Source organism: Rattus norvegicus, chromosome 5, assembly GCF_021556685.1.
Source record: "Rattus norvegicus strain SHRSP/BbbUtx chromosome 5, alternate assembly SHRSP_T2T, whole genome shotgun sequence".
Lineage (NCBI taxonomy): Eukaryota > Metazoa > Chordata > Mammalia > Rodentia > Muridae > Rattus > Rattus norvegicus.
Window position 1 is genome coordinate 62,880,009 of NC_141538.1, and position 18,352 is coordinate 62,898,360.

Genomic DNA, 18,352 nt, shown 5'->3' on the forward strand with positions numbered 1-18,352 from the left:
TGTGCCTGTCTCAGTCTCCCATACACGCTTCCCCCACTGACTTCCATGGGACAGTGCTTAGAAAGTACAAGACTAGCCCCATGGCACTAAGCAGGACAGCCTAGCTCACAGGCAGAGGGGCCTATGGAGTCAGTGTGCCCGCCCCTTATCTCAGTCTTACCTAGCTCAGACTTGTCACGAATCTTCATCTTCCAGGACTTTGCCAGCGAAGGCCTTCGCACCCTCATGGTGGCCTACCGGGAGCTGGATAAGGCATTTTTCCAGACATGGATTAAAAAGCATGGCGAAGCCTGGCTGACTTTAGAAAATCGGGAAAAAAAACTAGCTCTGGTCTACGAAGAGATTGAAAGAGACTTAGTGGTGAGTATGAAGAAGGCAGAGATGGTGGGGATGGCAGTTAGTGGACTGAGCAGGCTCTAAACAGGGCCGCCACAGGATGTGGGAGAAGGCAGGCAGACTCAGCAAGAAAACCCCAAGCTTTTGTGCCTGGGAGACTAAGACAGAAATCCAGACTGACTGGGCACGCCCAGTAGTGGGTTTATTTTTTTTTTTTTAAGTCTTTCTTAGCCCCTAAATCGGCTAAAAGAAATGACATAGTCTGGGGCTGGAGTGAGCACAGTTGGTAGAGTGCTAGCCCACCACACACGAAGCCCTGGGTTCCAACCTGAGCATGGCATGAAACTGGGTATGGGAGCATGTACCTATAATTGCGGCACTTGGGAGGGGGAGGCAGGAGGATTGGAACTTCAGGCTTGCCCTCAGCTACATAGCAAGATCAAAATTCTGTCTCAAAATAAAGGAAGAAAGGAATTGGAAAGGAAGAAAGGGAAGGAAGGAGGAGTTAATCCAGAAGCAAAGAAGATCCGAATACACAGATTCAATAATCCAGAATGAATTACTGTCATAATCAAGACCAAAATAACTTACTCACTCATTCAATATATTTATCAGGGGCTGCCTATGATCTACTGTGTCCTATATACCAGTAGAAAAAAATGAGCAAAAAGATATGTGTGGGTGGGTATGTATATATGTATGTATGTACGTATGTATGTATGTATGTACGTATGTATGTATGTATATATGTTGCATCTTACACAAAGCAGCTAGTCTGCACCATGAGGAAGACATCTGAGAGAATCCTCAGGAAGATGACAGACAGGCCAAGCAGCTCTCTAGCTGTATAGCTGTGCAAACAGCTCCTCACGTACTGTAATGGCAATAAAGCAGACCTGAGCAGGGACAGGCTTAACCTGTTAGTAGTTAAAGGTGGAAGAGCTGGGACAGAGTAAGTTAAGGGGGCAGAAGTAGGGCCCTGAGGCAGAGAAGGTGAGCGTCCTCAGGGGCCAGGTGAGGGCAGGAAGCCACAGGAGGGTTCAGTAGGAGAAGTGATGTAACTGCTTCTGCAGTCTCCACTGTGCACACTGGGCAGAGCAGCTACCAAGGAGAAGGGCACACAGAGTGCAGCACTTCGTTCTCTTAAAGAGAGTGTCAGTAGAATGTGCTGGTGGACTGGCTAAAGCTGGTCTTCAATAACAATAAGGGAAGAACGCCCACATATACATGGAAGTTGAACAATGCTCTACTCAATGATAACCTGGTCAAGGAAGAAATAAAGAAAGAAATTAAAGACTTCTTAGAATTTAATGAAAATGAAGGTACAACATACCCAAACTTATGGGACACAATGAAAGCTGTGCTAAGAGGAAAACTCATAGCTCTGAGTGCCTGCAGAAAGAAACAGGAAAGAGCATATGTCAGCAGCTTGACTGCACACCTAAAAGCTCTAGAACAAACAGAAGCAAATACACCCAGGAGGAGTAGAAGGCAGGAAATAATCAAACTCAGAGCTGAAATCAACCAAGTAGAAACAAAAAGGACCATAGAAAGAATCAACAGAACCAAAAGTTGGTTCTTTGAGAAAATCAACAAGATAGATTAAACCCTTAGCCAGACTAACGAGAGGACACAGAGAGTGTGTCCAAATTAACAAAATCAGAAATGAAAAGGGTGACATAACTACAGAATCAGAGGAAATTCAAAAAATCATCAGATCCTACTACAAAAGCCTATATTCAACAAAACTTGAAAATCTGCAGGAAATGGACAATTTCCTAGACAGATACCAGGTACCAAAGTTAAATCAGGAACAGATAATATAAACAACCCCATAACTCCTAAGGAAATAGAAGCAGTCATTAAAGGTCTCCCAACCAAAAAGAACCCAGGTCCAGATGCATTCAGTGCAGAATTCTATCAGACCTTCATAGAAGACCTCATACCAATACTATCCAAACTGTTCCACAAAATTGAAACAGATGGAGCCCTACCAAATTCCTTCTATGAAGCCACAATTACTCTTATACCTAAACCACACAAAGACCCAACAAAGAAAGAGAACTTCAGACCAATTTCCCTTATGAATATCGACGCAAAAATACTCAATAAAATTCTGGCAAACCGAATCCAAGAGCACATCAAAACAATCATCCACCATGATAAAGTAGGCTTCATCCCAGGCATGCAGGGATGGTTTAATATACGGAAAACCATCAACGTGATCCATTATATAAACAAACTGAAAGAACAATACCACATGATCATTTCATTAGATGCTGAGAAAGCATTTGACAAAATTCAACACCCCTTCATGATAAAAGTCCTGGAAAGAATAGGAATTCAAGGCCCATACCTAAACATAGTAAAAGCCATATACAGCAAACCAGTTGCTAACATTAAACTAAATGGAGAGAAACTTGAAGCAATCCCACTAAAATCAGGGACTAGACAAGGCTGCCCACTCTCTCCCTACTTATTCAATATAGTTCTTGAAGTTCTAGCCAGAGCAGTCAGACAACAAAAGGAGATCAAAGGGATACAGATTGGAAAAGAAGAAGTCAAAATATCACTATTTGCAGATGATATGATAGTATATTTAAGTGATCCCAAAAGTTCTGCCAGAGAACTACTAAAGCTGATAAACACATTCAGCATACTGGCTGGGTATAAAATTAACTCAAATAAATCAGTAGCCTTCCTCTACACAAAAGAGAAACAAGCCGAGAAAGAAATTAGGGAAACAACACCCTTCATAATAGTCCCAAATAATATAAAATACCTCGGTGTGACTTTAACCAAGCAAGTGAAAGATATGCATGATAAGAACTTCAAGAATCTGAAGAAAGAAATTGAAGACCTCAGAAGATGGAAAAAAGATCTCCCGTGCTCATGGATTGGCAGGATTAATATAGTAAAAATGGCCATTTTACCAAAAACGATCTACAGATTCAATGCAATCCCCATCAAATTACCAATCCAATTCTTCAGAGAGTTAAACAGAGCAATTTGCAAATTCATCTGGAATAACAAAAAACTCAGGATAGCTAAAACTATCCTCAACAATAAAAGGACTTCTGGGGGAATCACTATCCCTGAACTCAAGCAGTATTACAGAGCAATAGTGATAAAAACTGCATGGTATTGGTACAGAGACAGACAGATAGACCAATGGAATAGAATTGAAGACCCAGAAATGAACCCACACATCTATGGTCACTTGATTTTTGACAAAGGAGCCAAAACCATCAAATGGAAAAAAGATAGCATTTTCAGCAAATGGTGCTAGTTCAACTGGAGGTCAGCATGTAGAAGAATGCAGATCGATCCATGCTTATCACCCTGTACAAAGCTTAAGTCCAAGTGGATCAAGGACCTCCATATCAAACCAGATACACTCAAACTAATAGAAGAAAAAGTGGGGAAGAATCTCGAACACATGGGCACTGGAGAACATTTCCTGAACAAAACACCAATGGCTTATGCTCTAAGATCAAGAATCGACAAATGGGATCCCATAAAACTGCAAAGCTTCTGTAAGGCAAAGGACACTGTGGTTAGGACAAAAAGGCAACCAACAGATTGGTAAAAGATCTTTACCAATCCTACAATTGATAGAGGGCTTATATCCAAAGTATACAAAGAACTCAAGAAGTTAGACCACAGGGAGACAAATAACCCTATTAAAAAATGGGGTTCAGAGCTAAACAAAGAATTCACAGCTGAGGAATGCCGAATGGCTGAAACACCTAAAGAAATGTTCAACATCTTTAGTCATAAGGGAAATGCAAATCAAAACAACCCTGAGATTTCACCTCACACCAGTGAGAATGGCTAAGATCAAAAACTCAGGTGACAGCAAATGCTGGCGAGGATGTGGAGAAAGAGGAACACTTCTCCATTGTTGGTGGGATTGCAGACTGGTACAGCCATTCTAGAAATAAGTCAGGAGGTTCCTCAGAAAATTGGACATTGAACTACTTGAGGACCCAGCTATACCTCTCTTGGGCATATACCCAAAAGATGCCCCAACATATAACAAAAACACATGCTCCACTATGTTCATAGCAGCCTTATTTATAATAGCCAGAAGCTGGAAAGAACCCAGATGCCCTTCAACAGAGGAATGGATACAGAAAATGTGGTACATCTACACAATGGAATATTACTCAGCTATCAAAAACAATGACTTTATGAAATTCATAGGCAAATGGATGGAACTGGAAAATATCATCCTGAGTGAGGTAACCCGATCACACAAAAACACTCATGGTATGCACTCGCTGATAAGTGGCTATTAGCCCAAATGCTTGAGTTACCCTAGATGCCTAGAACACATGAAACTCAAGAAGGATGACCAAAATGTGAATGCTTCACTCCTTTAAAAGGGGAACAAGGATACCCGTGGGAGGGAATAGGGAGGCAAAGTTTAGAACAGAGGCAGAAGGAACACCCATTCAGAATCTGCCCCACATGTGGCCCATACATATACAGCCACCCAATTAGACAAGATGGATGAAGCAAAGAAGTGCAGGCTGACAGGAGCCGGATGTGATCTCTCCTGAGAGACACAGCCAGAATACAGCAAATACATAGGCGAATGCCAGCAGCAAACCACTGAACTAAGAATGGGACCCCCATTGAAAGCATCAGAGAAAGGACTGGAAGAGCTTAAAGAGGCTCGAGACCCCTTATGAACAACAATGCCAAGCAACCAGAGCTTCCAGGGACTAAGCCACTACCTAAAGACTATACATGGACTGACCCTGGACTCTGACCTCATAGGTAGCAATGAATAGCCTAGTAAGAGCACCAGTGGAAGGGGAAGCCCTTGGTCCTGCCAAGACTGAACCCCCAGTGAATGTGTTTGTTGGGGGGAGGGTAATAATGGGGGGAGGATGGGGAGGGGAACACCCATATAGAAGGGAAGGGGGAGGGGTTAGGGGGATGTTGGCCCGGAAACTGGGAAGGGGAATAACAATCGAAATGTAAATAAGAAATACTCAAGTTAATAAAGATGGAAAAATGGGGTACAGAGCTTAAAAAAAAGAATGTGCTGGTGGGTGGATTATGGGCATAAGAAAAGAAGTTAAGAAGACCCTAAAACATAGGGGTGTGTGGGCGTGTGTGTGTGTGTGTGTGTGTGTGTGTGTGTGTGTGTGTGTTACAAGACTGATCAGGCTAGTTCTACTGTAAAAAGATAAGTTACTGACAGCAAAAGATAGTAGAGATCTCGGCTCTCCTTCCTGTCTGCCCTTCTGAAGACCTAGCAGAAATCACTTAGTAGCTTGCCTGTCTCCCAGTGTCCCAGTTTAGCTGTAGGGCTCATCCCCATGTCAGCTCCTTGGGATTACTATAAACAGGCCCAGTGTTAGACCAGCACTCTTGTAAGTGCTCCACTCCAGAGAGGTGGAAAGTTCCAGAAGTTTCAGATGGTCTCAGTAGAATCAAAACATAAAGCACACTCAAACTCTTGTAGGGTTGAAGGGACCTGGAAACCTCTCTTCTACGGTTCAGCACATTAGGTGCTGGGAAGCCAGCGATGATGAGGGTGAGGTTTAAAAACTGGGTTTTGCTCAGCATAGTGGTGCATGCCTTTAGTCCCCACACTTGGGACATGAGGCAGGTAGACCTCTGTGAGTTCAAGGTCTTCCTGGGCTACAGAGTGAGTTCTGGGACAGCCAGAGCTGCCTTTTAAAGACCCTGTGTGAAAAAAACAAACCAATAAACAAACAGCTGTATGTGTCAGGGGCAGAGCATGCTGAGTCTTCCCTCCAGGCGGGGTCTTCATCCCAGGACAGGGAGCTGAGGCCCACACGTCTCTAGGTAGCTCTTAGTGTTGAAGCTCTCATCCTTGACCTCACTTGCCCGTGTCTCCTGTCTGAAGTTACTAGGGGCCACAGCCATAGAAGACAAGCTTCAGAGCGGAGTACCTGAGACAATTGTCACCCTGAACAAAGCCAAAATTAAAATATGGGTTCTGACCGGTGATAAGCAAGGTAAAGGACAGTGCCATCCCAGACAGCCCTCTTCCTGCCCTGGTGGACATCTCTTCCCTTCTTTGCTTGACAGATATACCTCTGACCAAGGCCTAAGCAGACGCCTGTCTTCCTTTCCACTTTTGTACATAATTTGTCATTTACTTTATAACACTGTCTTTAATAGACCCTTCTGTTGTCCCCAAGGCCTGTTCTTAACACATGCCCCTTATCATCTAGAAATCCTGACCGCTGCCACACTTGTTCAGCTGCTGCCCGCTGCTGTCTTCTCTGCCCTTCTTGTTCTACTAATTCACCATAGCCTACCTCCATTAGCTTAATCTATACAGCCATCAATTTAATCTTCCTCACACACACTAACTCCATGTCACCCTTTGTCCAGGGACCCACAGTGACTTCGTGATGTAAAATCCCCTTTGGCCTTCAAGGACCTAAATAATCCATTGCTACCAACACACCTTTATCCCCTCTATTGTTACCAGTATCTTCCTATGTCTCCCCCGAGCTGAATTCCTACTCCCAGCTTGGGCTGTTTTCCTGTTCACAGCACATTTGCTTATGCACAGTCCTATGAATCCTTCTAGGACTTCCAGGAAGAAATTTCTGGGAAAAAAATATATTTCTTTTCTGAATTCTCACCATGTTTGTAACCAGGATTTGGACATTAATTTTTTTTAGTATTAATTTATTCTAAATTCCAGATTTCTTAATATAAAGAAATGATATAACTTGAGCATTTCTCTATTCTCATAAAATGTAGTACAGAAATAGGAACAGCACTCTTCAAAAACAAAACACAACACATCCACAGGCCAGCAAGATAACCCAGAGGGTAAGGGTGTCTGTCACTAAAACTCTGACTACCTGGGACCCACACACCCTTGCAAGTTGTCCTCTGACCTCCACACATGTGCTATGGCACACTCATACACCCTCACAAAGAGGCTTCTTAGAGAAGACTAAGCCTGGGCAACCTCTCTGCTCTTCATATGTAACCCGTAAGGCAAAGCCAAGCAGACACTCACCTGTTAGTGTTTGACTACAGTTTATCACAGTTCATGAAAAAAAAAAAAAAAAAAAAAACACCCTGCATTTTAACTGTCCAAGGCAAACGTAGCCAAGTGGCTCTGGGCCTGCTATTCCTGCCCAAGTAACTCGCATGGTAAGTATAGTCAAAACGAGACCCATATTCCCTTTTCTGTAGAGACTGCTGTGAACATCGCCTACTCCTGTAGGATATTCAAGGATGAAATGGATGCGGTGTTCATGGTGGAAGGCACAGATAGGGAGACTGTTCTGGAAGAACTCAGGTACACACAGGAAAGTAGCTGCAGTCGGGACTGAAGCTTCCCACTCCCTTTTCCCCCAGATGTGGTCCCCTCCACAGGAGGCACAGAGAAGAAATGGCAAAGGGGAATTAGTGAAACACCCAAAATAGTTGAGATAATTTCTAAAGAAGCATTTGGTCTAAAGAACTCAAGAGTGCGGGCGGGCGGGCGGGCGGAGAAGTGTGAGCGTGGCCAGCTAGTGGTAACCCAGGGCAGCAGAGGCCTCGGGAGGCCCCAGCACAGGCGGCTGCTGCTCTCTAGGAGCCTAGGGCCCGCCCTGTCCACTCTTCCCTTGGATGTGGTTTTTTCTTCCTAAGTTGTAGGGCTTCGGTTGAGACTCTGACCATACAGTTTTGGCTTCCAGGACAGCAAGGAAGAAGATGAAACCTGAGTCTCTGCTGGAATCAGACCCCATAAACATCTACCTTGCCAGGAAGTCCAAGATGCCTTTCAAAGCAGTTGACGAGGTGCCCAATGGCAGCTACGGCTTGGTCATCAGTGGCTGCAGTCTGGTGGGCAACACAAAGCTACAACTCTGTTTCCTTATTCCAACTCACTCTATCCCTAGATCCAGCCCAGTCAGGGAGATCTTATCCCTTCCCTATTTTATGGGTCACCCTACCCTTCCCTGGGGTACCCTTACCTGAACGCCATCTTTCCCCGGGCTTCTCTAGGCAGGAGTATAAGAAAGAGAAGCCAAAGCGCAAGGCCCTGGGTTCGGTCCCCAGCTCCGAAAAAAAGAACCAAAAAAAAAAAAAAAAAAAAAAAAGAACCAAAAACAAGAAAGAGAAGCCAAGAAAATTCCTCCTTTATTCTTTATTTGAGTTTTTCTCTACTAACATGGCTTGCTACTCAGGGGAAAGGGACAGATACAGAGAACACGGCCCTTCAAAAGTCACTTGGCCTAATGACCCACTGACTGTTTTGACCCAGTGATAATTTCCCATTGGAGGCTGAGCCAGATGTGAGGGTACCTAGAACTAACTCAAGAGGCAGGCCCCTTAGGGTAGAGCACCTTGCGAGGAACAGGCTTCCCCTAGAAAAGACAGGAGAGGACAAAGGGAAGATCTGACCCAGACAGACTTTGGGGTAACACATTAAGTAAGTGTGTCCTGGTGCTACAGGCTTATGCTCTAGAAAGCAACACGGAGTTCGAGCTGCTGCGAACAGCATGCATGTGCAAGGGGGTGGTCTGCTGCCGGATGACACCCCTTCAGAAGGCCCAAGTGGTAGACCTGGTGAAGAGGTACAAGAAGGTGGTGACACTGGCCATCGGGGATGGGGCCAATGACATCGGCATGATCAAAGGCATGTGAGGGGAGGTGGGCAGTAGTCCCCATCCGTGGCTTACCCCCTTCCTTCCTCCATGGGCAAACTGACCCAAATGGTCCTGTGGTGTTGACTCACACTCTACCTGTCGTACCAAGTATGCATTATTGTCTACAACCCCTTCACACCAGACTCTCGCTTACACGTACATCCACAGGCATGCACAAAGTGAGACTCATTCACTTACACAATGAAGGTGAGTGCAGTCACAGATGTGCGTGACCCGAGGGAGCCCGGGCACACCCTCACATCACAGCTGCCCTCACAGCTGCCATACCACTGTCCAAGATGGCGTCGGGTCCACAGAAAGCTCCTCTTCCTTCATCTCAAGTCTGTGGGCTTAAAGTAGTGCTCCTTAGAACCCGCCATGGCTCCCCAGCAGGAGGGGAGGCGGAGACTTACCAGGATGCATATCAGTGAAAGCAAAGAGTTAAATGTCAAGAGCATGTCCAGAAATGTGTTGATCGGTGAGGTCTGAGCAAAACCTCACTATGCAGGAAACACCACCAGAGAGCCCAGCCCCCGCTTCAACTCTAGAAAGAGTTCCTAGCTGAGTCTTTGAGGTTTTAGAAATTTCAGTTTTCCTCGTGGGGCACCATGATGCACACCTTCAATCCCAGCACTCGGGAGGTGATCTCTGAGTTCAGGGCCAGCCTGCTCTACCAAGTGAGTTTCAGAACAGCCAGGGCTACACAGAGAAACCCTGTCTCGGGCAAAGAAAAAAGGACAGGAAAACTCAGTCAATCCTGTCAAGCAATGATGTAGAGAAAAATCAGTGGATGTGAGCACAAGAGTGAGTTGACTCAAAGTAGTGAGAACGCTGAGGAAATTCGGTCTTATATTTTGTCAAGAACAATTCTGCTTTATCTAGCACATTAAGTAAGTGTGTCCTGGTGCTACAGGCCTATGCTCTAGAAAGCAACACGGAGTTCTCACTAGCCAAGTGTGTACACTGCCAGTCTCTCTAAACAGCCCCCAGAGATAAAGGTAGGTAATTAAATATTGTGTTAGATCAGCATTCTTCCGGATTCTTAATTTATTTAAGTAGCCTCTGTGGATAACAAGGAATTCAAATGACAATTATTTAAACGGTAAGAAAGGGTCCAGGTGGCGAGCATCAGGGCAGAGGGAAACCTTCTGGTACTGGCTGTACAGTACCAAGCAGTCTACATGACAGAATCCAAAACAAAAAGGCTGTTTCCCAGGGCGTGGGGACAGAGCAACCAGTCACAAGAAGAGTCCACTGAGAAGGTGCAGTTCTAACTGGGCATACCAGTATCTGCCAAATGTAAAACAAAAGATTTGTACCTTGTGTCCATGTCCCCTCCACACTTGCCAGCATAAGAACCCAGCAAACTCTTCCTGTTTTAGAAATGTCTGGGCTCTCATTTCAGCTGCTCATATCGGGGTTGGCATCAGCGGCCAGGAAGGGATGCAGGCCACGCTCAGCAGTGACTTTTCCTTCTGTCAGTTCCGCTACCTTCAGCGCCTACTCTTGGTGCACGGCCGCTGGTCTTACAATCGCATGTGCAAGTTTCTCAGCTACTTCTTTTACAAAAACTTTGCCTTTACCCTGGTGCACTTCTGGTACGCCTTCTTCAACGGCTTCTCCGCACAGGTAAGAGACTAGGCGGGGCTCTCCATTCCAGCTAGCCAGACAGTCATAGTTCTTCTCTAGAAGCCAGTGTATAAAGTGCTACCATCCATCTCTTTACCCCGCATTAATCCCAAACCTACATTAACCTTACATTCCAGGGCATAAAGGCTCTGTTACTGACTGCTACCTTAGGAACACTCCCATGGGCTGACGCTGTTTTCAACACACATAAAAGTCAGAGGAGCTGGAGGTTCTCAACATCTAAAGCCACCCAGCTATTGTTGTCCATATATCTTAGTAACTCTTCACTTCTATTGCTTTTGTACTTGTCCTGTTGTAGAAGTATGTACCTGCATGTACATATGTCTACTGTATGCACGCCTGGTATCCTCAAAGGCCAGAAGAGGGTATCAGATCCTCAGGAACTGGACTTCACCACTTTTCAATACTGATTTTAATTTTATGATTATAATTTGGGAGATCCATCTTTACTTTTAAATCTTCAGAATCATAAAGCTATAATACACTCCCACAGTCCTTTAAAATGGTTATATTTTGTAGTCTATAGATAAATAATGGCAATATTCCATATACATCATCCATACACATACATATTCCATATACATACAGCCTAAACTAAATACTGGGTAAGCCTCCAGGAGCCTCATCATGACAGGCAGGTTGTCATGGTATTCACCTGTACTTAGAACTATAGCGGCCACCGAGTCTGCCCCAACACACACACAATTGTTCCTATGATAAATGCATTTCACACTTGACTATGAAATCACAACCTAGAGGAAGTGTGGAGTTTGATGTTATAGATCTCTTCTTCCTGTGAGAAGTCTTTCAGGAGTCTTTCAAGGAATCCCAGGTGTATTAGTTAGGGTTTCACTGCTGTGAACAGACACCATGACCAAGGCAACTCTTATAAGGATGACATTTAACTGGGGCTGGCTTACAGGTTCAGAGGTTCAGTCCATTATCATCAAGGCAGGAGCATGGCAGTGTCCAGGCAGGCCTGGTGCAGGAGGAGCTGAGAGTTCTACATCTTCATCTGAGGGCTGCTAGCAGAATACTCACTTCCAGGCAGCTAGGACTAGGGTATTAAAGCCCACACCTACAGTGACACACTTTCTAATAGTGCCACTCCCTGAACCAAGCATATATAAACCTTCACACCAGGAAAAAAACCTGATGACTTACTATCCTGGGAGATGCAGGATCCACCAACCAGCAGACAGCATAGACAGATACACCCCAGTCCTACTCATGCCGAGCTGGTCTTAGGGAGTAGCGTGAGCCCCTGTGGATTGTAAGGAAAGGAGCCTGCGTCACTAGGTTCTAGGGTGAGGCTCCAAACTGGAAAAGAAGTCATGCATCTTTCTCCTTGCTCTGTTAGTAAATGGTCAGGGTTGCAGAAGCCACTGGATGCCACCAAGCAAGAGAGAGAAGAACCTCAAGGTTTTCCTAGAGATTCAGGACTGTAGCTAGCTTTCCCCAGGAACTGCTCTGGGTCCCCAGAGGGACTGTGCAGATCATAGATGGTTGTTTTAGGTCAAACTTGGAAGTCCAGTATGGCCTTGCCCCAGTCTGGGAATGTGGGTTCTGGAGTAAGATAAATATTGGGCTCGGCATTACATTTCTAGAAACTAATCAAACACATTTAGATTAGTAGGTGGTAACCTACTAGTAGTGGGGTAGGGGACCAGGAAAGGGCTGCATTGGACCTGAGAGGCAGAGCTGGGGCTTCATGAAGAGTGTACTCTAAAAAGTCTCCCTGATTCTCCTCCAGACAGTTTACGACATCTGGTTCATCACTTTCTACAATCTCATCTACACCTCCCTCCCCATCCTGGGCTTGAGTCTGTTTGAAAAGGTAAGACCCAGGAGCGGGCCTCACAGACAGGGCAAAAACCCTGGACTCAGAGAGTGGGGAAGAAGTCAGGTGTGGAGGCAATCATTTCCAGAGCAGGGAAGGACTTGATCCCCTGTGTAGTATCATAAGAGAGAGAGTGGGGTGTTGTCTAATATGTGAGAGGAACACAGCCACCGAGCCAAGACTTGGTAAAACAAGAAACTGAGACAGGAGAGGCCTGTTCACAGGTCACAGGGAGGAGAGAGCTGCTGGAAAGACCTCAGTGGGTGTAAAGACCAGGCATGGGGCTGTGGGCATAGTACCTTAAGACACAGGGAAGCAGCCCAGGGCTCCATGTCTGATCCTCTTAGAAATTACCTCTCTCCCCGACTCTTCTACCAAGCTCCATTTCTGGACACCTCAGTAGAAGAGTCTCCAAAGAGGAATACAGTAGATGAGGATTTGCTAACCCTAATGGCTTTCCCTGCCTCCGCCCACTGGTTCTTGACACAAAGCATTTAGCGAGAGGAACACTTCCATCTCGGGGATTTAAGCCCTACTTCCTCCCTTTCCCAACCCCATCCCCCCTTCTAGCTGCCCCCCAGCTATACCGCCCGCCCCCTTCGCCTCTCCCAAATCCTAACTGCCTCCAAGTGCCTCCCATCGTGGAGACATCTCAAAGCTTTCTTCTACTGCAGAGCCTCACCTAGAGAGGGCTGTGGTCACTGCTCTGCCCTCGGGCTCTGCTTCTCAAGCACTCCATGAGGAAATACCTGGGCAGCCTGGCAGGTTCAGTGAAGCAAGATGGAGATGGGACCTGTGGAAAAGCTCCGACCCTCCTCTTTCCCCTGTGGTGTTTCCAGGATGTGAATGAAACATGGAGTCTGTGCTACCCAGAGCTGTATGAACCAGGACAGCACAACCTGTACTTCAACAAAAAGGAATTCATAAAGTGTTTGCTGCATGGCATCTACAGTTCCTTTGTGCTGTTCTTTGTCCCCATGGGGACCGTGTTTAACTCAGAGCGCAGTGATGGGAAGGACATCTCTGACTTCCAGTCCTTCTCCCTGCTGGTGCAGACCACCCTGATCTGGGTCATGACAATGCAGGTGTGACCCTCAGAGTGGGACCAAGGGACCGGGCAGGAAGCCTACATGGCAAGAAAGGGAGGCAAAGGGAGGTCAACAGGGAATGCCTTCTTTGTCAGGCTCGGAGGACGGGGGTGTGCTGACAGGTCATACGGTATTACACATGAACTAGTGCCTTTCAGATCGCTCTGAGTACCACCTACTGGACAATGATAAACCACGCCTTCACGTGGGGCAGCCTGGGGCTCTACTTCTGCATCTTATTCTTACTGTGCAGTGACGGCCTGTGTTTAATGTTCCCCAGCGTCTTCAACTTCCTAGGTAAGACCTGGCCAGCCAGTGTTTGTCGTGGGGAGGGACTGATGAAATGCTAATTCTGTGTTTACTGAGAAACTCTATATTATGATGCTTAAGTAAAGATAGTCTCTGTTCAAAATGGGTGCTAAGCCTCTCCAGGAAAATACTTAACTTTAGAATTTACGATTTTTTTCAAGTATTTTAGATTACTCGACTTTCACAAGTGACAGGCAAGAATCATGCATGTTGGTTTATGGTTTGCCTGCATGTGTGTCTGTGTGAGGGTGCCAGACCCCTTGGAACTGGAGTCCCAGTCAACCAGCCTTGTTTGTTTATTCAAACAAAAGACCTGAAATTCCAGCACCAACTCCTTTCCCATGCTCTGCCTTACTGTCTCTTCCTGGATCTACTTCTCTCGTTGCCATTCACCTGGATCGGTTCCTACCCCACGGCAGGCCACTGACTCGACTTTTTCTCCAAAGATTTCTATTTATTTTTAGTTTTGTCACATTTATTTATTATATAATTACTTATTTATTTTGTTGTGACAGACAGACAGGCAGGCAGGCAGATGGAAATAACAACTTGAAGGAGTTGGTTCTCACCTTCTACTGTGTGTATCCTAGGGAGAGAACTCGGGTAACCGGGCTTGGTGGCATGCTCCCCTCTGAGCTGTCTTGCAGGCCACAGTGCTTTCTACTTTTTCTGCACAAGTGCACTATGGGGCCTTATGACCTATACCCTCTCTCCCCTGCTCTGTCTGTCCAGCCATGCCTTTAGAGGGATAGAAGGGTGCATGAATTGTCCCAGCCACCACAGCCCCTTCTTACCAGAGAGAAACCAGCCGCATCTGCTGAGCAGCTGTGAAGTGTGAAGTGTGTAGTGACTTGGAATGTGTAGTACCTCTCAGGAGACTGGGCTGTCTGCAGATCAGTAACTTCCTGCGGGAGCGGAACGTAGCTGCGGGCTAGCTGGTCTCTCCCACCCTAACCTCCTCCTTCCCCGAGCTACTTTAGCCCCTTCTTTCGTGGTTGACTGCCTACAGGTGTGGCCAGGAACGGTCTCAACCAGCCGCAGATGTGGTTGTGCCTCGTCCTCAGCTCGGTCCTCTGTTTGATCCCTTTGATGGGATACAACTTTCTCAAACCCATACTCTGGCCTATCAATGTTGACAAGGTGAGTGGGAGAAGGGAACCTCCACAGGTAGACCTCACCACCCCCTTTGCCTTGGCCTCCATGTCTGAAAACCATGTCCCCCATGCTCTGGATATAGGTTCTGAACAGGATCCATTTTTGCTTGAAGCATCCGTTGCCACCCCCAGTCCAGATCAAAGTAAAACACCCAGGCCTTCGACGTTCTGCCTATGCGTTCTCCCATAAACAGGGCTTTGGGGCCCTCATCACGTCTGGCAAGACGCTGAAATCCAGAGCCTTCACAAGACGCTAGAGGTCCTTGTAAAACATAGATGCCCTTGGGGAAACCCTCATTCAGTCAACTGTTGTTCTTCATCCCTTTTATTTATGCAACTTAGTAAAAAGGGATCAGGGCCCCTCAGAAACCAGGGCTTCAGCCTCTTCATTCCCCAGAAAGCTGTACCCAGAAAAGGTAAGGAAAGCAGTGTCAGCTCCTCAGCCAGGGCTGCAGCATTCCAAGAACAGGCAAGTCCAAGCCCCCCGGATTCCCTCCAGTTCTTAACCCAGACAAGCACACGCAGATGCCATGAAGGGGCAGGAAAGAAGAAGGGAGGTGGGGCCTAAGAACCTTAGCCTGGGCCCCGTCGCTCCCATACACAGAGCCACTGTAACCCTTCCCAGACCCCAGGTGACCCCAGGTGGCCCCACTCAGATACTACCCCAGACTTATCTGGAAGATTCAGGGTGTGGGGTGAGTATTTTGTTGGCCCTAGGAGTGAAGAAGGGGGTAGCTATGAAGAGTTGGTCTTAAGAAGATGAATGAGTTTCTGGACCAAACTGGAGGGGAAAAGGAAGAAGGAGAAAAAGAAGAAAGGAAAGAAAACGAAGGCAGGTCCTGCCCGGATAGGACAGCTCAAAATTCTGCCTTCTTGCCCTCTGACCCCTCTGATCTAAGAACTGATGCTTATTCAGGCTTTAGAAGCAAGAGGGGAACAAACTCGGGGGTTACAATAATAATTTCTTAAGGGATATAAGCCACTGTTGGTAAGTGTTTGTCTTCTGTAAAAGAATTTTGAGAAGTAATTATATGTACTTTGTATATACTTGAAAAACTGTTTCTAAGAAGTTTATGGAGAAATAAATGGAGAAATAAATTGTTCATTTTGAAGCAGAGATGTTTGTATGGTGTGTTGGGGCCTGGTGACAACATGACCTGAGTGCCATCGCTATGAAGCTTTATCTGTATAAGCACATCTATGGATCCCCCATTCCCTCCCCTCTCCTCTGTCAGCCCCACTCTACATTTCTGCCCCTAAAGTCAGTGTTGGCCTTAGCCCGAGCACACTTTTTTTTTTTTTTTTTTTTTTTGGTTCTTTTTTTCGGAGCTGGGGACCGAACCCAGGGCCTTGCGCTTCCTAGGTAAGCGCTCTACCACTGAGCTAAATCCCCAGCCCCAGCTAAATCCCCAGCCCCTTTTTTTTTTTCCAAAGCTGGGGACCGAACCCAGGGCCTTGTGCTTGCTAGGCAAGCGCTCTACCACTGAGCTAAATCCCCAACCCCCTCGAGCACACATTTCAAGTGCATGGTTCTGTCCTGTTCACATACCTTCAACATGTGTCCTGAGAGTTCAACCCTAGGTTTTAAGTTTGCTGTGTATCTTAAGTAAGCTTGTGACTTCCCATACCAACAGAACATACCCTCAGCTCTATGGTCCCCATCTCTCCTTAGATATCAGTGAACTGAATCTGGAGCTCTTTACTTAGTTACTTATTCAAAATGTAAACAACATGCCCAACTGACCAGTTTCCCCACCGCAAATGCCAGGACACCGTCCCTGTCACCTAAGGTGGCGATTGCAGTCATCCTCTGCTTTTTCTTCTAGTCAGACATTCAGTCACCATCAGGGCATAGAAAATCTTCATCCTTATCTCCTGGTTTCTGTCCCTTTGCTCAGAATTATATCACCTCTTATCACACACACAGGCACACACACACACACACACACACACACACACACACACACACACACACAGAGCCTGTTTCTCTGATTCTTCTCTAACTAAAGCACCCCATTACTATTTCCAGATTCATCTTCCTGTAAGGAGAATGTGTTCATGTGTCTCCCCAGCTCAGCTCTCTACAAAAGTTTAAATCCATACCCTGATGTTGGTCTCCTCTAGCCTTGCCTTCAATTTCTCCTCCATCTGCCTTTGCCCATTATGAAATTGCTGGTCTCCATGCCATCCCAGACATAAGTGTTTCTATCCTCAAATGCTTTTCCCCACCCTCTTTGTTCCAGTTTTTTTTTTTTTTTTTTGGTTCTTTTTTTCGGAGCTGGGGACCGAACCCAGGGCCTTGCGCTTCCTAGGTAAGCGCTCTACCACTGAGCTAAATCCCCAGCCCCCCCACCCTCTTTGTTACCTAGTGAACTAATGCTCATCCTTACATACTTGGGCTCACTGGAACTAGATATAATCTATAAGTTTATTAGATGCCACTGAACTGTCCATCACATGACTTCACCTGACTGTGGGACTCCCAGGCTGGCCTAGAACTGACTAGCCTAGCCTGGCCCTAAACTCATGATCTTGCCTCCCAAGTGCTGGTATCATAAGTGCATTCTCAGCCCAGCACTTGCCCTAACTTCTTGATGAGTATAAACCTGTCCTGTTTGTTTCTGTTCATGCCTCTGTCTGTGGCACTTATCAGAAGACATGGTAATCACGGTTTGTTTCATGTTAGCATATACCCCCAGTAGACGTCAGTTGGGCGAATGGCTGGGTGGTGGGATGACTGAAAGCTGCTGCTCTGAGGCCCGTGTATTCTTTCATGTGTGGATGCCTGTGGAGAAGTGTGCATGCAGTGTGCACCCTTGCATGTGGAGGCCTGAGGACAACCACAGGCGTCATCATTCTTAGCCATGCTGTCCAACTCCTTCGCAACCTTTTATTGGCCCGATGCTCCCCAATTAAGCTCAGCTGACTAGCCCGCCAGCCCCAGGTTTCAGCATGTCTCCAGTGCCCTGAGGCTGGCGTCCCAGGCATGAACCGTCACTTATAGCTAGCTGTGGGTGCAACTTCTGCATGGATTCTGGCATGGAAGACAGGTTTTCATGTTCATCTGGCAAGCACTTTACCTACTGAGCCTCTTCCCAGACCTATTTCTCTTTGTTTGTTTGTCTGTTTGTTTGTTTCTTGGTTTGTTTGAGGTAGGATCTCATTCTAGCCCAAGCTGACTTGGAACCTAATCTATAGCTCAGGACAGCTTTGAAGTCACATGTCAAAGCTCTCACATGAGTAGGAGAACCACCACACCCCATCCTTCCTTTGCCTAGCTAATATTTACCTGCCGTTTGGGTAACCTTCACTGTCAACATAATCTCCTAT

The 18,352-nt window shown here is 46.2% G+C and overlaps 1 protein-coding gene across 5 annotated transcripts in view; it reads left to right on the forward strand.

Moving 5' to 3' along the window:
* Positions 1 to 16,139, forward strand: part of Atp8b5 (ATPase, class I, type 8B, member 5) — a 119,998-nt gene extending 103,859 nt beyond the window's left edge. For 2 of the 5 annotated variants that reach the window (NM_001431282.1, NM_001431283.1), the window contains 11 exon segments: positions 196 to 360; positions 6,224 to 6,335; positions 7,540 to 7,645; positions 8,028 to 8,175; positions 8,788 to 8,971; positions 10,387 to 10,610; positions 12,385 to 12,468; positions 13,311 to 13,556; positions 13,718 to 13,856; positions 14,878 to 15,008; positions 15,106 to 16,136. In NM_001431282.1, the coding sequence (NP_001418211.1) occupies positions 196 to 360; positions 6,224 to 6,335; positions 7,540 to 7,645; positions 8,028 to 8,175; positions 8,788 to 8,971; positions 10,387 to 10,610; positions 12,385 to 12,468; positions 13,311 to 13,556; positions 13,718 to 13,856; positions 14,878 to 15,008; positions 15,106 to 15,279 (1,713 nt within the window). In that variant the 3' untranslated portion in view covers positions 15,280 to 16,136. 5 annotated transcript variants of the gene reach the window in all.
* Positions 16,140 to 18,352: the final 2,213 nt, after the last annotated feature.